The sequence below is a fragment of the Ambystoma mexicanum genome, chromosome 6p (genome assembly GCF_040938575.1).
Source record: "Ambystoma mexicanum isolate Mex_15411 chromosome 6p, UKY_AmexF1_1, whole genome shotgun sequence".
NCBI lineage: Eukaryota > Metazoa > Chordata > Amphibia > Caudata > Ambystomatidae > Ambystoma > Ambystoma mexicanum.
In genome coordinates, this window is record NC_090935.1 from 310,609,167 (window position 1) to 310,630,836 (window position 21,670).

Here is a 21,670-nt window from a genome sequence, read left to right on the forward strand (position 1 = left end):
GTTCCTGCACTGCGTTCCTTTTCCATCCATCCAGATTCCATATCCCAATTACAAAGCCAAAGCATTGCTGACCCTACTCCAGGGCCCACTGCAAAACCCAAGCACTGCTGATCCTATTCCCAGCAAGGCCTCAATTCTGAAAATCCACTAATCTCCCATTAAAAAGGGGAACACTGTGGTAGTCTTTTGGGAAGCATCCTGAACCAGCCTGACTTGCTGCCCCCTAACTGCATACATCCTGCCTACCTGCCATCCAGCTGACCTTTAGTATCCAGTGACCAGAATTGCCAGTCCAGAAGTGCAATCCGGTGACCAACACTGCCCAGCTGTTTGCCTGGCGCGCTGCCGTGTAGTGACCAGAACCTGTTGACGGTCAAAAATAAAATCCTAAAACTAGAAAGTGGACTGAGAGTATAAATCACCACCCCATAGAAATCCATAGTATACCTTGTCTTGCCTTGGTCCTTTTTGTACTCTCTAAGTCATCCTATCCTGGTAACTTGTTGAAACTGTAGACTCATTCTTGCAACCCTGCCCTTGATTTCTAGTGCTACCGTCATCTCTTTCTTAATTTTGTCTTGTGTAAATCTTAAGTCATTAGTCATACTTCGAGTGATCGGACTGGTTTCCGCCAGGGTTAAGTGCTGGGGAGACGGGGTTGAAGTTGCGAATCAACCCTGGATCTTACTGTGTCCCTCTTTGGTGGGCTAGCCTGAATACTCTAGTTTAAAGTAAAACTGTTCTTGTCACAACTGATTTCTTTTCCTATTTCACTGTCATTTTACTCAAAGCGCACCTTTTTATATCTTGTATAACTCCTCCGATTTACCAGCTAGAGACCTAGTTTCACTTCTAGAATATCCCTGGAATATACCTCTATCACCCAACCACACTCCAAATCAGTGTATTCCACCTGTTTTTATTAAAAACTTTTTGGGTAATTTCTGGCGGGAATTAAAAAAATTGCAAAGTTTCCGTGTCATTTTCCTGCAATCTGATTTAAACTTTCCAATAATTTTCGAACTGTGTGCTCTTGGTAATCCATTCCTTGTGATTATTAGTGTCTTTGCATTGTTGCTTTAGTTAGGAATTACATTTGCTTCAAGGTTTTTAACACACATTCATTATTTATTTGTCCATTTCCGTTTTTCTCTCTTATTTGGGGAGGGAAGGTCAGATTTGGATTCCGTTTCCTGTTTTATTCCCGATTACCTGCTGCTTCTGTTTATCCACTCAGAATTGATTATTTGTGGGTTGAGGGAACATTGCTGGGGGAAATTCTAACTTGGGTGCCATCTTTCCTGAATCAAAAAGTGCTCCTATTGTGCTGTGCATATGTTCCACTAGAAGGGCATTGCTCACATTCTCATTGTAATTATCTCCCCATTGGTGATTACTGCCCCATATTAAAAACTATCATTTCTTTTGAATTTTAAAACAAATAAATATGGGCTATGGTTAAAAAGCCTCTGCACAGCCTTTTGTTTTCAAACACATCCCTGGTGGGATAGTGGCAGCATTTCTGCGCAGGCTTCAGCTGGCAGCTGGAGCCATGCCCTTTTAGGGACTGGTGTTGTGCAGCGTGGTGGCACCCCATGGAAGTGACGTAGTGCTGCCTTGTGGTTGCTGGTGTTGTTTCCTCCTGCGGCCGCCTTCCTGCAGGTAAGGACAGTTTGGGGTGTCCTCCCTCCACTATTGACAGGGCCGCGGAATTGGCCCCGTCACAATAGCTAGGTTTTCTGGTTTTCAGTTGAACCCGATAAACCCCAGAAAAACACCATTGGGAAGCTGCTGGTTTTAAACCCGAACAAAAACTGCCCCCCCTCCTCCAAGTGGTGCAAGAATGGAAGGATGTTTGGGGGTGAGGAGGTGGCTGGAGAAGAGCTTGGCATACAATAGAAGGGCTGTACTCTCCCATTATTACCTGTATGCCTTCTTCCATCGCTTCCTTTCCCATCACCTGACCTTATTCAAAAACACTGCACATTCATGGTTTTCTTTGTGAAATAAAAAATAAAATAAAAATATTTGGCAGTGTTCAGAGGCTATTTTGAGTTATTGTAGAAATATTTGAGACATTTTTATGGCTGCCGATTCATGTCTCAAAATTGGCCAAAATTCCTCAAAATAGCCCTTGACCACTGACAAATATTTGTATTTTTAAAAAAATGGTTTCATATGGATTTGTCATAGTCTCCATCGGTGCCCTCTTTTTCTCAACGCCCTCGAATGTAGGCTTTGGAAAAGACATACACAGACACGAATAATAGTTTTTTACATCGTCTTTTTGTAAAAGGACGCATTGGTCAGTGGGCAGGTGCGACTTTGAGCAATTGTAGCAATTTGGAGCCTTTTTATGTAACCATGAATTCAAGCACCCCACTATATAGATTTGTGCCACAATTGCTCAAAATAGACCCCGACTAGTAACAAAACCTTTTTTTTTGTTTTTTGTTTTTTAACTAAACAAGGATGCAATATAGATTTTGCAGCACATGTATATGTGCCCCCAGGCAGTCTTTGTGGCTATTCCAAAATATGTAGGGTTAGAATAAGACACACACAGACACTGCAAAATCTCGGTTACATCCTTCTTTTGTAAATATGTGTTGGTGGATAGGGGCTGTTTTGATAAATTGTAGCCAACTTTTAGCCATTTTTGCAACAACGCATTCACTTGGATTCAAACAAGAAAAAGGCCCTGAAATTTCCCACATTTACTCCATACAGCCCACGGCCACTGACAAATACTTTTTTTACATTGTATTTTCAGTATCTGCCTTGAAGCTCCCGGGCTCTTTGCTTCTGATCCTGCGCAAGTGTTGAGATAAGGTAAGCAATAGGTGAGAGGGAAGTTTGGTTGGTGTCTAAAAAGTCGGTGACAAAATATATTGTTGCACAGTATTGTTACACTTTAAATTCCCTTCCTACTCCAGCGTATTGAGCCCTTCCAACTAGCCTTTGTCTCCACTTGAATGCCTGTCTCCACTTGAATGCCTGTGTCACTGTGTAAATCAGGTGACCTCATAAACATATTTTGTTGCACCCAAGTCTGTAAAGCACATTTACAAAACTCAAAAGTCATTAGACTGACGCTGCCTTTCATTCTGATACATTCAGGCTTCTGTTCGGGATTAGGAAAATAATGCTACAATAATCCTATTTTTGCCTAACATACTTATTAAGGATATACATGTTTAATTTGTTTGTCAGAGTGGTTTATTTTGATTTGTGTATAGAGTATTCTTGAAAGACAAAAATACATATTTCCATATTTCAACCAACCAGAGCCTGGAAGATATATGTGGTCCAAATTCTATGTTTCAGACTGGGCTCAAATCCCTGCATCGCCACTTTACTGTGTCATCTTAGGAAAATCATTTTATCTCATTGTGACTTATCGGTGAAAAGTAGAAGTGTAATTCTGTCCACATTGTACGTTAGAAATAAAATGTCCCACACATTCTATTGCTCCATAAATTATAAGAGTGATCGTTCATAGAGCGCCAGGAGACACGAAAAAATGACAGTGGTGTACGGAATAAATCCCAACATATATTGCACATCATAAATTGTTCGGTTAACCCACGACAATTTCTTGTAATGTTGATTCCCATGATACCCTCAAATATCAAAGCCTCATGTCACTTCCTGTAACATCATTTTCTGTGAATTCAAATTTATTCAATACATATGCAAATTAGGGCCCCCCCCTGCATGTCCTGTGTCACACAAGCCCTCACATATCATAGAACCTGCCCAAGATATTGATAGGGCATCATTCTGCACACAAAATTGTCTACATGCATTGCTGGGACAGCGACTCACTGACATGCGTTGCCGGATATCTCATCAAAAGCATGTTGGCTACCTCTTTTGAGAGAATGTTCCATGAATAGCCTGTCCATTGAGAACATTGTATAACCCATGATATTTCCACTACAAAAAGTTTGTATCAATAAAAACGTGTTTCTTGTACACTGGAAAAACACTGTTGCTAAACACGGACATACACAGATTTTGAAATTATGAAAACACTGGAAAAACACCACGGAACTTGACAAACTATAAACACTGAAAACCAGAACACCTAATTATAGCTAATGAGAGTAAAAGCTGTTAAAGCAACAGTAAGTAACATTTTAAAACGTTCCACACAATGGGCTATTGTTAAAAAATAAACGTAAACACAACTTTTAAAATGGCATTCTACACGAAATACCACAAATGCGCAAGTTATCAACGAGTAAGAGAAATAAATTAAAATGTACTCTACTTGTCCGCTTGTATCAGATGAATGTTGGAAGTGTGTAGCTAAAGTTGTCTCATCTTGGAAAACATCATTGCACTCCAAGCACTTTAAATTATGCCTGCAAAGTTTTGAAGGATCTTCCTCTAGTGGCATGGCAGGGACAACAGGTGCATTCATTGGGGCAGATATTACTGTACCAGCTGTGCTGGACGGGAGTTTTAGTGTGGCAGGAGAACTAATGCCCAATGGACCATGGAGAAGAGCAGATGCATTGGATGGAGCGGTGCTCAGAGTGATGAATGTAGAAGCAATCATCTGATCCACTGGGACAGGTTTTAAAATCAAATGAGAGCACTGCATTACAACTCCTTTTTCCTTGTGACCTCGAGCATGTGATAGAAGACTGCATTTATTGTAGAAAACTAAATTCTTTGTACAGTGGTTGCATGTCACTTCAATCCTTACACTCCTCCGGTCATAGTGCTGCATCAGACTTTTTTCAAGAACGAAAGAATCCCCACATTCCAAACATTTGTAACCACGAGCTGGCAAGATAATGCCTAAATGGGCTGGCGGGCAAAGGTTTGGCGTGTAAATGGGAACCGGATTGACACTACTAAGGACCTTATTGAATGCTTCTACCACTGAACTCTGCGAAGACGACGCCACCATTTGAACTCTGGAGAACTTTTTGGGGTGCTGCGTAGCTACTGAAACAAGTGTTTGTTTCATTTGTTGGTGAGGTTTGGTTAGTACTTGGCGAAGTTCAGAGGTTCCTTGCATACGGTGAGGCAAAATGTTGAGATTGGCAAGATGGACAGTCTTTGGCACAAGTTTAGCACTGGCAATGCTTGCCGCTGGCACCACCACAGCCTGCTGCTGAATCGCATTGGCAGCTTTAATAATGCTGCCGCTGGCACTCTGCACAGAAGCAGCAGATATGACTGTGGCTTTCACTGTAGTGTTATTAGCAAGCTTAAGATTGATTACATGAGAGCCTGCCGTTTTCACTGCTGAAACAGGCAGGAAGGCAGTAGCCACGGGTTTCATAGTGACTGGTTTTGGAAAGAGGTCTGTAGTTGTTACTGTAGTTGTGAGAGGTGTGGACTGCAGAGATGCTTTAGGGGGAGAAGAAAGAACAGTGGGGGACGATGGAGGAGAAAAAAAGGATGTAGAGATCATTGATGGAGTGTGCTCAGGAGTCCTTTTCTCACAATCCAGATCAAATTCTGGCAATACTCTAGTTACTGTTCTTTTGATCTCCCCAGATGATGTCTTGATAGTTTTAATGCGCACCTTTGGGATTGCCGGAGTGGAGCCTGCAGGAGAAGATGGTGAGCCTTTGCTGCTGGTCTCACTTGACACACTCCTGGGACTGTCCGGTTGCTTTACAAGCAGTTTATTTGCACCATCGATGAGACTCACAGATTCGGAAGATTGCTCAATAGGTACAGGGCTCTCAATCCTTTCTTTTGGTAATGGTGATGATCCTGCTGAATTGGACTGTGAATTCTTACGGCGATCGGGGCTAACCTTCCTCGCATTGAGTGCTTGTATTGCAGCAATACAGGATGACAGCTTTAATGATGGCTTTGCTTTACAATTGAATTGGGTACCACACGTAGAATCAGTTTCACTCTTTTCTGCACTAGTCTCTTTAAGTGTCATCTTTTCCAGAGGCTTTACTGAATCATTAAATAGGTTGTCTTCCAACTGTCCAACTTTAAAAGGTTCACAGATGCTAACGTCAACACAGTTCGTTTCTGGACCATTTACTGTACTGTTGTGCATTGAATATGAAAATCCACTTTTATTCAATGTTTCCCTTCCAAGGGCTTTTAACCTATCATACTCCTGCTGTGTGAATGACCGTGTCAACATGCTAGCCCGGTAACCTGAACGCATGTCATCTTTATCTGGAGGATCAACCACTTCAATTTTCTCATCATCCTCAAATTCTTCTGCACTAGAGATAGGGCTGAACTGGTTAAAAACAGAGTTCTTAAGTGTACCTTCAGATGCAGTCCCCAAATCTTTCATAGTCAGTATTCCCTCCCGATTAAAGCGTTCAAGATTCGATACAGTCAGAAACCCGTTGTGCAAGCCATTGCTCGTCATATGATGAACATCCTTTTCTACTCCTTCAGTATCAATCCGTATGTTTTTGACAATCACACTTACACCAACATCGGAGGATGATGGGACATGAGAATCCTCATCTGTATGGGGGTGAGTTTTTATATGGTTTTCATGATCATCGTGACCAGACTCAATAGCTGCTTTAGGGTCAACCATGTCCGGTATGTCGAAGGCTGCAAGCAAGTCATCAAAATCCGGGGTCTTCATATCCCCCATGATTAATGGTCGATGAAATTCTGTAAAAAAAAGAACACAAGCCTCATTAAATTGAGTATAGGCCAAACAGATTTCTTAATTGCAAGTATCAAAAGGCTACATAAAAATCAGATTATAAAAACAGAAACTTGAAAGTACCAAACCTAATGTAACTGAAATCTACAGCAACCACTCCTGTCTAAAATGATCATCACTCCAGATCAGACTTAATATACTTTAAGAATGGATCTCTTCTGGCCATACAGAAAAAAATGAAACATCAGTTTGCGCAATGTAAAACTTTGCAGTGTGTGTGTTCCATATTTGATCTTGAATGTGCAACTTAATAAAAGACAAAGAGATAATGAGTATAAAGCAAGGATCAGGGTTTGAAATTGATGGGAGCTATCTAGCTCCTGCTTCCAGCCTAGGAGATCCTGCTCAACTTGCAACCTTCCCGCCGAGGAGAGCCTGCTTAACTTGCAAACTTCCTGCATAGGAGATCCTGCTTAACTTGCAACCTTCCCACATAGGCGAGCCTGCTTAGCTTCAAACCAACAACTACCAGGAGATACTTTTGGCTCCCCAGGCCAACTTGGGCCTTACAAACACGCATATGTGACTTAAACTTTGAGTATTTGACAATGTTTATAAAGACATGGGACACATCTAGTGCACCTTTAAAAATAATGTATTGTAAAAGTTAAAATGTGCATCTCAAGTGGAAGTTAGGTTAGCGGTGCATTAGGTACTGGCTCCTCCCTCATTTATTACTCATAAATCTTGTTATAACAGCAAAGGAGGATCACATACAGACAGGTAGGCTGGGGCATGGATGAGCCACTCCAAGAAGGCACCAACCACGCACATAAAACACAGGCTAGAACCTGCACCCAGTGCCAGAAACAAACAATTAGCTATGACTGACAGCTACGTATCACACTCGATCTGAATGGAAGGTAGCTGTATCCCTCCGAAGGCATGGCCACACATTAGCATGCACCTGCAATCAGTGCTCCAGATAAGATTTCGAAGTCAGTGTATTTTACTCCAGAATTTTTAAAGTTGGGAGTAAAATAATAAAATTACTCACCGTAGTGACCACCTTACTGCTAGTCCATAGTCCCCTTTCCTCCATACCTATGGGACATTGCTCCGTCCTGTGGGACGGGACCGGAGCACTTTGTAAAAAGCATCATATTTTTCAAAAATGTGTCCTTCCTTTCTTTTTACGCCCGGATACCCCATGCGGCCGTAACCCCGCCATCCTTGGCTCCGCCCAGCCCATCGCCCATCGGTCCTTTTCTATCACTTTTAAGCAATAACAGAGGAACCTTATTAGAGGGGACGGCGAGCGGGCGTATGGAGGAAAGGGGACTAGGAGTAAGGTGGTCACTACGGTGAGTAACCTTATTATACTCCTACGTCCCGTCCCCTTTCCTCCAAACTTATGGGAGATTCCCAAGCACTCCTCAAAGGAATTCCGGGTGGATGGAAAACTCCTTACTGAAAAAGGTTTTTAAGCCAAACTGGGCATCAGACCTGGAGCTCACATCCAAACAGTAGTGTTTACAAAAGGCCGATAGAGAGGACCAGGTAGCCGCTTTCATGATGGTCTCCCAGGGGACATACTTTTGAAAGGCAACAGCAGCTGCCTTGCCCCATACCAGATGTGCATGAACCCCTTTTGGAAGTTGAAGACCTTGAACAGCGTAAGCCTCCGCAATACAGGCAGCAATCCATCTGGAGATGGTCGCTTTCGAAGCCGGCTTACCTTGCGGATTACCAAAAGTCACAAAAGCTGAGAAGAGTTCCTAAGCTCAGATGTTCTGTCCAGATAGAACTTAAGAGCTCTTCTAACATCCAGGCAATGCAAACATCTTCTAACATCTCAGCCTCTGAGGCTGGGTTTGGAAAGAAGACAGGCAAGGAGATTGACTAATTCAGATCAAAATCAGAGGCCACTTTTGGAAGGAAAGAAGGATTCGTCCTCAGGCCAACCTTACCCTTATGAAAAAACAGAAAGGGATACTCCACCGACAAGGCCTGGAGCTCATTCACACGTCTTGCTGAAGTCACAGCGACCAAGAAGGACACTTTCCACAAAAGGTGCTTAAGGTCTACAGTAGCCATTGGCTCAAAGGGCTTATGGCACAAGGCCGTAAGGACCACGTTCAGATCCCACGTCGGATGCAGTTTGCGAACAGGAAGGTAAAGAAGCACGAGACCCACAAAGGGCCTTTTAACCACTGGGTTTGACAGTGAAAAAGAGCACTGATCCGTGGATAGGTATGCGGCAACAGCGGAAAAATAAGTCCTGCATGTCAAGACATGGATGCCCGACTCTGCTGGATGAGAGACAAAGGACAGCACCGTGTCAATCGTAGCCCCCCCCCTGGGGGGTCCAGCTGTCTGGCTAAGCACCAGTGGCAGAACAAAAGCCATTTGCTCCTGTATTGAGATCTCATTGAGGGCTTCCTGGCAGCCTGAATAATACGCATGTTATCAGCGGACAAGTTGAGGTGTTCTAAAGATCTGAACTCAGGAACCATGCAGCCAAGCTGAACGATTGTGGGGAGGGGGTGCCACAGCTGCCGATCTCTCTGGTGAAGCAGGTAGGGAACCAACAGAAGCCTGATCAGTGCACACACTGAGATGCTGAAGCTCTGAAAACCAAAACCTGGCTGGCCATCATGGTGCTATGAGCAGAAGAGAACAGTTCACTGTGCTTGCACAGTGTCCGATGAATCAGAGGCAGAGGCGGGAAAGCATAGGCTCTCATGTTGAGCCCGGGAGTTACGAGGGCGTCCTTCAGAGAGGAGGCTCCCAGCCCGTTCCTGGAGGCATACAGAGGAAATTTCCTGTTTGACGCCGTTGCAAAGAGGTCCACTTCTGGAGTGCCCCAACACCGGAAGATTTGCAAGAGGACCTCCGAGTTCAGTTCCCACTCGTAGCTGACCATTGCACGTCAGCTGAAGGCATCCGCAGTAACATTCAGCTGACCCGGGATGTGGGCTGCCACCAGCCAGATGCCATGCTGAACCACCCATTCCCATATCTGAATGGCAAGATCCACAAGAGGAGGGGACTTGGTACCCCCTTGCTTGTTGATATAAAACATGGACACCACATTGTCTGTGCGGATCCGGACTACTTTGTTGACAATGACAGGCTGGAACGCTTTGAGCACCAGCAAGATCTCCAGGAGCTTCAAGTGATTTATATGAAGGAGTTTGTCATATGGTGACCAGAGATCGGAAACCTGAAGAAGGTCCGACGTTGCACTCCACCCCAGAAGGGAAGAGTCTGTCGTGATTGTCACTAGTGGGCCAGGGGTCCTGAAAGGTCGCGCCCACCGACAAATTGCTGAGAGACGACCACCACACAAGGTCTGCTCTCATTGAAGATGGAACAGGAATCATTTTGGAGTCTCGGTCCACTGCTTGGTGCCAAAAACTCCGAAGAGCCATCTGTGTTCACCTCATCTTGAGACGAGCAAGAGGAAGAGCCAGCAGACATGAGGCCATGAGGCCCAGAAGCCTCTGGAACCGCCAGGCCGACATGCTCTCTGACTGCGCAAACACTTGACATGTGGCCAACAGATCCGCCATTCTGTCCCCGGTCAGGTACACTCTGCAGTCGATTGTGTTCCACCGAAAACCCAGGAAAATCAGGTCCTGAAAGACCGTCTTGGAGGATTTCCGCCAGTTCACCGATAGCCCAAGATGGAACAGGAGCTGGCGGAGAGACTGAAGGCTGCTCAAGGCTGATTGAAGACAAGGACTGCGCAGCAGCCAATCGTCCAAGTACGGATACATATGGATACCCTGAAGCCGAAGATAAGCTGCGATAACCGACATCATCGTCGTAAAGACACGCGGTGCCGAGCTGAGGCCAAACGGGAGCACTCGGAAGTGGAAATGCTCCTCCCCCACGGAAAAACAGAGGTATTTCCGATGCAGACTCCAAATCAGAATATGCATATAAGCATCCTGAAGGTCCACCACGCTGAGCCAATCGCCCTACTGTAAAGAGGTCTTCATCTGACAGGGTGTGATCATCTTAAATTTCTCTTGGGGTAGAGAGAGATTGAACTGGGAAAAGGTCTAGGATGGTGCGCAGGCCAGCCTGGTTGGGTTTGGGCACCGTAAACAGCCGGGAGTAGAAGCCCTCCCCTCGCTCCCAAGGGGAACGGGTTCCACCGCCCTGAGATCCAGCAACTTTTGTATCTCGGCTCTGAGGGAGGGCGACCCCGACTGCTGGAAGGAGGGATTGAGGGTGGGGTGGTGGGAAGGGGCAAGCGGAAACCCGCCTGAGCGACTGACAAGACCCACCGGTCCTCGGTGATGGCCTGCCACGCCTCCCAGTGCGACGCAATGCGCCCTCCCACCGGGGTCTCGTGCGAGTGCAGAGAAACTTCATTTAGTTGGTTTATCGGTGGCGGCACCACCTGTACCTGAAGAGGAGGCTGAGGAACGGGAGAAAAACCTGCCCCGGTGTTGCCGTCAGCAGGAATTTCCTGATGGAGTATCAACCCTACAGGACTTCCGATCCAGAAATCCCCTAAAACCAGAGGAAGACCAAGGCTCCGAAGACGTTCTCTGTACCCTCAAAGGTGGTTTCACCAAGACAGACAAGGACTTGGCGATCTGGGTGCTGTCCTTAATCTTAGTCAGTTCAACATCTGTCGTTGAGTGAAAAAGTTCCTTGCCATTAAAAGGCAGGTCCATAACTTTATCCTGCACCTCTTTAGAGAACTTGGTAGTGTGCAGCCAAGCCTGACGAGAGGTGTCCACGCCAAGCATAAGGCCCCGGGCCGAGGTGTCGACATGATGCGCCACGGCCTTCAGCATATCCTGAGCCAGGACCCTGGCATCTGACAATCCCGCTTTAAAATCCTCTAGTTTATTAGCAGGAATGAATTCTTCAAACTCTGACAGACCTTTCCACATTTTCATATTCACCCCCGTTAATACCAGTTCGGAGTTAGCTTGACGTAACTGCAGGGCTGAATTGGCGAAAAATCTTCCTCCCCAAAGTGTCAAGAAGTTTATCCTCTTTGGCCAGAACCTGCGTTGCCGCTGTAGAAGACGATGAAGCGGGTCTGGATTGTAATGTGGCAGCAGCCACCACCGTGGAGGAAGAGGCAGACACGACGCTAAGGCCACTTCTTCTGAAGAATGGAGCCTGTAACGAGCGTCAATCTTTTTGTTAACAAACAGTCCAGAGTGTGGTTTCTCCCAGACTTTACGGACCTCGGCTAAAACGTCCTTTTGCAAGAACAAGCCGGTGCGCTCCAAAGGAGACAAGGTGAACGCCCCCGAAAGCACCCCTTCCTGTGGAACGGGTGCCTCAGGTACTGGAACATCCAAAAGACACATGTCCAGCACCGGGTCGTGAAAAGCTCTAATAGAGCGGGGCTGGTCCTCGCTGTCCTGATCCCCGTGTGCGACGTCCGACACATCCGGATCAAGCTGCGCAACATCCGGCGCTGCTGGAGATTTGTCCACTGGAGACAATGGAGGCAAGGGATAGAGGGCCGCTGGGGGCCCGGCTGGTTGAGGTGGCGCTGGCGCAATCACCGGTGCCACAACCGGGACCAACGGCACAGGAGGTCAAATCTCCCTAAACAAACCTCGAAAATACTCGTTGTGGGGTCGGAGCGCATTCGCTTTTGAAATATGCCAAAAAAAGCGCCCTCCGATGACGATTTAGGGGCAGCAACTGGAGGAGGCGTCATGAACGGAGTAACTACATGGACATAAGGGAGAGGGTTGCCAAGAGGGCCCTTCTCCGCTGTTAACAACATAGATCAAGGGCGCAGATGCAGCAGGGAGCGAGACGTTATGCGGTAGGGGCATCCGAGCGTTCCAGTCAAAAACTGGACTAAAGGGATGCGCACAAGGAAAATGATGTTCACCTGAAATGCCACTCCCCACACCCAGTGCTGATGGCGTAGATGTAAGGGAGGTATCCAAAATGGCCACCGTAGTCTTGGCGGGAGTAGCTGCCATTTTGTCAGCACGAGGAGAACTGCGGCCCGTGTGAAAGTGAGACAGTGGTCTCCACAGATGGGTCAGGGGTCTTTCTCTTAGCCTTGACACAAGGAACCTCAGCCAAGCCAGTACTGCGTGGCCTAGAATGCTTTTGAGACATGCTATCAGCCAGAATAGACTTCGACGGAAGGACCTCAGCAACGCCGGTAACAGAGGAATTCCGGTTAGAGACCTCACTCTGTGCCCCCTCAACAGAACTGGCGTCACCACTTGAGTGGGAACGATGAGAAGTACACCTCACCGACAATACCTTAACAGGCCTCTCAGAATTGTCGGTCGCTTTAGCCTCCAAACGAGGGACCTCGGACCCAAGCCCGGTAAAAGCCTCTTCACGAAGGGCCTCGAACTTTAGTTTGGTACAAAAAACCTCAGAGGCCTCAGGGTATACCCCGGTGTCTTTACAGGAAGCTCCAGTCAATGAGACCTCAAAGCAAGCTCCGTACCCGCCGCCTCAGTAGACTTGGGCCCACAAACAGCCCCCACAGGAGGGGCCTGAGATTGTAATCTGGTGTCAATAGGCCCCTTACCGAGGCCCTCGGAGAAAACTCCGGTACACTTTTTAGGCCTGGAAGACACCTCAAGGCAAGCCCCGGTAACAAAGCTTTTGATTTATCCTCTTGGACCAGGAAGACCCCGGGAAGGAGTCTCCCGGCCCGGGTGCCCTAAAAAGTAAAGAACTCACCGGGCGTTTCTTCTTCTCGTCAATGAAAGTTTGGAAGTGCGTAGGGGGGAGTGCACTGAAACACTTCCTCCCACCGCTCTAAATGACGGTGAAGCACCCGGACCGAAAGGGAATCGCAGTAAAAACACAAGTCCCACCGGTGGTCCGGACCCAAACACTCTAAACAAAGAGGATGGGGATCAGCCCTAGCGAAGAGTCACTCACAGGAAGAACAAACAGGAAAGTCTAACTGAAACGGCATAGACAGACTGCCTCACGACCGCTAAGCCGGAGCAAGAGGACGACACTGGAAGGAAAAAATCTTCCAAAGATGCAAGTGCGTCCAGTCCCGACCAAGCGGAGAAAAGGACTGATGGGCGATGTGCTGGGCGGAGCTAAGGAGGGTGGGGTTACGGCCGCGTGCGGTACCCAGCATAAAAAGAGAGGAAGGCCACATTTTTGAAAAATGTGATGCTTTTTACAAAGTGCTCCGGTCCTGTACCACAGGACGGAGGAATGTCCCATAAGTATGGAGGAAAGGGGACGGGACGTAGGAGTATGCATGTTTTAACTGTTTAATAGAAATGTTTTGTGATAAATATTGTTTGCAGCACGTTATCCTTGCACATTAAAAAGATACATCTGTTCCCCTTCGAGTTAGGCAGTAAGACTTCAAGACATTATTCCTGGCACTAAGTATATTACCGGTCCAAGCATATACACAGAGCTGTGTGGATGCAAACAGGGGACAGCCTATGGTTCGGTTTCCTATTTTAGGTGGCAGTATTTTTACTCCCCATTTTTATTTTTGGGGAGTATTTTCCTATTTTTAGGGAGCAAAAGTGGCTGATACACCACTTACCTGTAGGGCTGCAATCATCCGCTACCTGAAGACATGTAGCACATCACCTCTGCTAGCAGAAATCGAAATAGATTTGTTCTAGTTGGACACAAAGAGTATGCCTTGATTTGCATACTCTCCCGACAGCCTTCACAGCACCCATCCACACGCCAGCTGTACATGGGTCACTACCAGGGACCTAGCCACCCCTACCTACCTTTGTACAGGCTATAATGAACACACACATTTTAAATTCCCATATCCAACCTCTCATACCGCGGAATTCGGTCCTACAAGGGCATTCCCCTACAGCGCTTTGAGGCAATACCAATGGGAAAAGGTGCTATACAAAAATGGCATATTACATTACATTGCTCATGCAGTTTTAGCTATGGAAAATCTCATTTTCCAGTATGTTGGCGCTGGCAAAAGCAGCAACTCACACTAGGGTCAACCAACCACCTAAAGTTCGTCATGCTGCAAGGCAATAAATACTCTATATTCAGAGGCATCAAGATTTGCAAGGTGATAGCATTACTGTCAGTAATGTTTGTTCCTGTCCCTTTGGAGCAGGGTGAAGTAGCCATTCTGCCATGTGGACACGTAAGCCTGGTCGGGAGGGTGAAACCCATGAGATTACTTGGAGAGAGGAGAGAAATTACCAAAGTCCAACAGCCACGGGACAGCCGCTTAGCTGCCAACCTCTGAGCTCACTACCTGCCTTATACTTTGGCACAGCTCTGCCATAATGTAAAGATTTGGTGGTGTGTGGAGAGACAGACGCAAGCAAGGCATAATTAACGTTGCCCCACCAATCCCAAATATTTGCCTAATATGCCCATTTCATCTCCTCATGTTGCATTGCAACATGTGTTCTATTGACCCACTCAATATTACACCAAGAGGATGTTGTGGTTAGTTAGAATCAGGAGACAGGCACATGTTTTTAAGGAGTTTTTTTATTGTTACAGGTTAAAACAGTACTCTATCCCTCATGTGTGTAAAGCCCTATCTTAAAGAAAAGAAGTCTAAAGGAAGCTTGTCGGGATGTCTTACAAAGAAAACTGATGGTCGTCCTCCACGGGAATCATGACTGACTTCTGACTACCTTGTTATTTTTTCCTAATCACAGGTGGGATCGGCTCCTGGCCATGTTCAGAGTTCCAGTCAATTCACTGACCCTTTTCTCATCTTTCTCTGCCTCGTCGGGTAGTCTCTTAGTGTCAATTTCAAACTAGTTTCTTCCATACTGAAAGCTACCAGAAGGTTTGTCTCAGTTTCTGGTGGTGAAACAGCCTGGGTGGTTCTGTGATCCACTAGTCCATACCATTTAGTTTTTTTGTTTTTCCCTTCCAGGAGTCCAGGAGTCTTGTTCCATATTCTCCAGTAACTGTCACCCTTTTTGGGATTTTGGGTTTCTCAGCCCAGCTTAGAATCAGGTTTCTTTTTTTATTTTTATATTGAACTTTACTCAGTTAAAACTAAGTTTTGTCAAAAACAGTAATCTCAGACCTTAGATGAGTCTCAGAAATCGGAGCAAAGTGTCCACGGAAAACCTCTGAAAACCACCCCCACAGCCTGGAGCGTGCCGTTAGTATACTCTTCATAGGTCCCAGACCTCGGACCCGTTTCCTACAGCTGTGGCCAAATCCTATGGCGAACTGCCTTCGGGATCAAGCTGCCTGATTTGGTCAAACACCAATTCGATGAGTTTCGCCAAAGCTTGGGACCATTTCGTGTTCTCACCAGAGATAAGTCTATTCCACAGCTCGTCCATTTGGAAAATCCATAGATTGTCGTCCAGCAGGGGGGGGGGGAGGTAAAGATTCCTACTTTCTATCGTGCTAGTACATTCTATCACCAAGTGCTTTAGGGTTTTGATGGATTGGTCCTTTTTGCACAGTCTATATCGTTTCTCTGATGGATATGATCTCTCTAGTGGGTAATAGATTGAGTCTTGCTCTCATGATCACATTTCTGAGTCCCTTTTCAGGGAACTTGGCGCAGTACTTTAATGGTTTTTTTGCCTTATTGAAAGTGGGGGGCAGATGGTTTAGTAATTTGTTCCTCACCGCTTGTTCTGTAGTGATAATCCAGGTCTTCTGATTTTCTTTTGATTTGGTCAGGGTTTTCTTTTAGGTCTTTCTCAGAACATTCGATCTTTGCCAGGTCTTCCCTTCTCGTTGTTACCCAGTTTTTCAAGGCGACACACTTGCCGCTTTCTATTTCATCACGAAAGGTGTTGAGGATGGGCAGCGTGTCGGCCATGATGACTCTTCTATAAAGGCGCATAGCGCTTTGGTCTACCATTGACGCCAAGGACACCAGGCATAGCTCTCTCCTGATTGTCGGCATGGTGGTAGATTTGGGTAGACCTAGCACTGATTTCCACACATGCCTTTCCAGCTTACTCCAGATATTGCAAGGTAAGTATAGCGATGCCTCCATGCCATAGATTAAGGCCGGCACCACCTTAGCTTTATAGAATGTGATCGCCGGTATCAGGGAAAATTTGCCGAACTTTCGATCCATCGCTCTTGTTTGTGCGGTGAGTCGTTTTACTTTTTCCCATAGTTGAGTTTGGAGGCTCTTTTCAGTTTTGGAGCTGTCCAATTCAATCCCCAGATATTTGAAGGAGTTGACAATTTCAATTTTGGTGTTGTCAAGGAACAGATTGGATTTTCTCGTTCCTTTGCTGGTCACTTTCTCCATCACCATAATTTTTGTCTTGGTTTTGTTTATCTCTAGATGGTTTTTCGCAATGTATCTTTCAAGGTTGCATAGTTTTCTTTGCAGGCCCGCTTTGGTTTGATCTATAAGAATAACATCGTCTGCATATAGCAGGCGGGGGATTTCCATTTTCCCGATTTTTGGAGGGAAGGCTCGAATTTTGGCTTCTGAATGTTGATAATCGCCTAAAAAGTCTATAAACAGGGCTGGCGCCAGGGGACAGCCCTGTTTGACTCCTCGCCTCACCACAATTTCGTCAGAGAGAGCGCCTTGATGATTTAGTTTCACTCTCATTTTTGTGTCCATGTTGAGTGCCATTATAGGTTCCAGTATTTTTGCTGGGCACTTCCAACCTTGTAACTTCGCCCACAAACTGGGCCGGTCAATCATATCAAAGGCCTTGGAGAGGTCTACCAAGGCCAAGTACACCTTTGGTGCTCCTTCTTTGATTTTGGCTTTCAAAATGTTCAGAGCCATTAGATGGATTGTGGTCGATCCGTTTTTTTGAAAGCCTGTTTGGAGTTTGTCTTCAGCCTCACTATCTATCACCAAGACTCGGAAATGGTCTAGGAGACATCCCTAAGATGTCCAAAAGGGCTATTGGTCTATAACTTGCTGGTTCGTGTCTGGGGCCCTTTTTGTAAATTGGGACAATCACTGCCCTTAGCCAGGATTCTGGGAGCATCCTCGTTCTGCCGCATACTTCAAATATCTCACTGATCCAGTCTGCCCATTCCGCCGGTGACATTTTTAAATCTATATTAGTTAGCCCATCTGGGCCTGAGGATCTGGAAGATTTCAGTTTCCGTATTACTTTTTCAATTTCTTCAGTATTCGACAGGTCGACCCAAGGTGTTTCCGAATGATGTACGGGTAATTCCATGGTTCCCAAAGGGCTCTCGAATTCAGTCTTGAAATATTGGATCCACCTTTCTTCGGATACCGCATTTGCAAGGGTGGCATTTTGGCTGTCCTTCGTATCTTTTATAAGTGTCCAGAATTCCCTCGGTTTTTTTTAATATAGTTTGGACATCATCTCCTCTGCGTCCCTTTGGTATTGAATGGCTCTATGCTGTTTGAGCCAGTTTTTGTACCTTTTTAGTTCCAGGCGCCAAGTCGCCCAATCCTCCGTCTCGTTGGATTTCTTTGCTAATCTTAGCAATCTCCGGACCCCTTTTCTTTTATTCACCAATTCTTTATCGTACGTATGGGCCGTATCCACCGTTGCCTTTGCTCTCTTTGATCCCTTAACTTGAAAGGCAAGTAGAAAGGGCAAGTAGTTAGGTCTTTCTTTGTTGTTTATCTTGGCCTGGTTGCTCCCTTGCATTTCCCAACGTCGCTTGATTTTTAAGATGTCTTGTTCTGTCAGTCTGAGCCGAGTCTGTTGCAAATTCGCTTCGATTGACCAATCATAAGTTTTGGCTTTCGAGTTGGTAGTCTGCCATGAGCAGGTCAATAGGTTATGGTCACTATTGATGGTTTTTCTGACATTGAAGCTTGTTAGACCATGCGTAAGGCCATTTGACACGAAAATATAGTCCAGCGTTGCTTTGGAGCCGTTTCGTTCCCATGTCGGTATGTTCGTTTGGTTAGTGAACCGTGTCGCCACATTTTGAATGCTTCTAGACCTCAAGACCTCATTCCAGGCCTTTCCTCTCTTAACGGTGGGCTCCATCGTTCCCCTATGGTCTTTAAGGCATTTGGGGTCCGCCGAGAACTCCGTGCATTTGGCATTAAAATCACCGCAGATGATCAATTCGATGTTGTCGAATTCTACGTACAGCTGGTCGAGCACGGCACTCATGTTGTCACAGAAAGTTTTGATAGAAGTTTGCTGTGGATTCCAATAACAATTCACTATAGCCACCTTGTTTTGGAACGCATTTTCCGATTTTGCCTTCCCCCGAGTTTGTTGGGTCACAGTCACCAGTGTTTCATATGACTGTTTCCACATTTTGGGTTCACTTAGGCCTGTGCCGGATTTTATCGCGGTTAACAGACCTGATGACGGTCTACCCAGCAGGCCTTTAACTGCTGGGGCGATCACCACTGAGAACCCATCCAATACTGGTTGTTTTATCAGCCAGGTTTCCTGTAGGCATATGATGTCAAATTGGCTTAGGGCCACATCTCCCAGAGTGGTGAGGTGCATGTGGCCTCTCGTATTCCAAGAACCTAGAGAGTATGATTCCTTTATGGGTTGCTCGCTACTTTTTTCCTCCAGGTTGTCGTCGCTGCAAGCTGGCCCTGGTCGTTGCTATTTGGCCTGTTTTTTATTCCAGCTCGACATTAGGCATTTCCATGGTCCCATCGGTTGTTGCTTTTCATAGTTCCTTTTTTCTTTGGGACTTTCGGGGGGGTTCCTCCTCTCCTCTCTGTGTACTCGATCAGAGTTGCCAGGAGGGACCCTTTGTCTCTGGTCTTCCCTATGCCTACTGCTAAGACATCGACTGTGCTCCGGCTGGTCCTTTATGTGACCAAATTGTGTCGAGTTAGTGACACCTCTCTCCGTTGTTTCCATTGGGCACTTTGCTCCCCTCTCTTGATATGCTCGTCTGCGGGGTTCTTGCCTCTTTTGTGGTTTAAAGCCTCGATTGTCTCAGTATAGCTCTTCAGTTCTTGATCTATAATGGTAATAGATTTTTTGTTTGTCCGCCTTTTCCTATTCCCGGTCTTGACTGCCGCTACTCATTTTTACTTCTGTCAGACGAAGCCCCATTTGTACTAAGTCTTGATAAACTGATTCATTAATGTGCTTGATAGCCGCTTCTTTCAAATGGAGAAATGCTTTCGCCTTCTTTTCCCTATGATAGGGTTCCACCAAAACCAGATCCTTCGTTGTGATATTTTTTAGAATTTTCACTTTCTTTGTGATTTGAAGTACCATCGATCTGTTTAGAATTACAAAGTTTTTGTCTCTTTCCATTTGTTCAAGTTTAAAAACTTGTATCTCTTTTTTTCCCTTTTCTAGGTTGCCTTTGGCTGGGCGATCTTTTCGCGGAGTTCTCCGCCTGGCTGTCTCTTCTTTGGCCACAATCGAATTCGTCGAACCCCTTATTGGTCTAACTGCCCGGCTCTGGGTCTTTTTGTCCTCGGGTCTTTGATCCGGTCTCTTGATTGCTCCGCTGTTCACCAACCTGATTGACCCCTCCTCATCTTTGTTGGCCTTTGCGGTGAGATTTTCACCTGTTACTGTGCCCTCCTTTTTTCCAACCGGAATGGTCAGTGGCTTCATTGGCTCCTCTACCTCATTTTCCAAGTAAGTGGATATGTTCATTAAGTCTGTAAATTCGAGGATATCGTCTACTGTTGTCGGGGATGATGGCAGGTTTTTCCCGGTTGGTCGTGTCTTACCCTCTTGTCGGTTTCTAGTTGGAATGGCATCATCCCCGTCCCACTCCCTCTGGGCTGGATTTTCTGCCTGTTTTGAGACCTTCTTTGGGTTGCCTTTCGCTTCCGTCTGGTCATTTAAGGGTTTTTCAGGGTTTGCTGACTTCACCCTAAGTGTCTCTTCCGATTTTTCTTCGTTCAAAACCAGCCGGGTATTCTCTTTTCTCTTCGACTGGACCATCGCCTCGCCTCTAGGGGAGTCCTTAGTTGGTGACTTTACTGATGAGAATTTCTTCCCCTTTTCTAACTTCTCGATCTTTTTTTCTAGTACTTCAATTGTTTTTTCCCACTGTGTTTTCTGATTTAATACGTTCTGCGGGCCCCCTGGTACTGAGGATCTTATTGATGTTTGTCCGGCCTGGGAGGCCATGGTCTCCATTTTTTTCTCAACAGTGTCGATTTTGGTTTCCCATTGCTTTTTTTGAATAAGCATTTTTTCTACGGTTGCTGGGAGGAGAGTTTCCATCTGGGCCAATTTCTCCATCATATTTGATAGGATTGCTGTGTTATCTTGTACGTTTTCCTTGATTGTTTCGTACAGTTTACAAAACGGTGCTAGCACGATGGTCATTGCTGACATGATAGCCATCATGTCTGGTTTCTTATTGGGTGATTCGTTTTGTAATGCCACTGCAATTTCGCTGAGTCGTCTCTTTTTTGGAGAGACTGGTATTTTCTCTGATCTTCTCGATGGAGTTTGCATGTCCATGGAGGGGCCTTCTTCTATTAATCCTTGATGTCTATCAATATTTCCCACCGTTCTCGGGGGTCCACACATCCTCGCAGGATTGTCTTTGTTCATTTTTAGCTGAACCTCTTTAGCTAATGACGATTCACTTTGGTGCCCCTTGGTTCAGGTTTCTTGTTCCAGTCTTGGGATTGGGTTGCTCTCATACCCCGGCCTGGGGTTTGGATTCTCCTTTTTGTGCCTGGGGGTATCATCGCTCTCACCCTTCTTTGGCTCTTGGTTTCTGGTTCCCTGCTAAGGTTTGGTTGCTGGTAGACTATCTGGGCCTAGTTTCTCTCTCTGTGACCCCACCTCGGTGTGTGACTGTTACCGTCCACTCTGAGGTATATTCTCTGGGACCCCTTCTTGTATTATGTCCTCTGGAACCCTGCTTGGGTTATGGTTTCTCGTTGCCTGCCTTGGGCTATACAGCCTCTGGCCTCGACTTGGCAGTGGCTCGTTCTCACCCACCCTCTGGAAGATTTCTCGCGGCACTGCGCCTTGGGGTATGGTTTCTGGCTCCCTGCTCTGGGGTTTGCTTGGCCTTTCCCCTTCCACGTCTACTGGAACCACTGCATCGCTTGCTTTCTGTTGCAGTCCTCCTCGGGTAGACCGGAAACTTCATTGTAAGCATCGTCAGCTTTCGAGAGGCTTAAGTTATCTCTGCTGCGTTAAGCAC

At 46.0% G+C, this 21,670-nt stretch overlaps 1 protein-coding gene across 3 annotated transcripts in view; it reads right to left on the reverse strand.

The window, feature by feature from the left end:
* ZNF532 (zinc finger protein 532) overlaps positions 1-21,670 on the reverse strand; it is a 484,821-nt gene that overhangs the window by 312,364 nt on the left and 150,787 nt on the right. For 2 of the 3 annotated variants that reach the window (XM_069627061.1, XM_069627062.1), the window contains exon 3: positions 4,277-6,627. In XM_069627061.1, the coding sequence (XP_069483162.1) occupies positions 4,277-6,607 (2,331 nt within the window). In that variant the 5' untranslated portion in view covers positions 6,608-6,627. The remainder of the gene's footprint in view (positions 1-4,276; positions 6,628-21,670) is intronic. The other variant, XM_069627063.1, reaches the window with a different exon arrangement.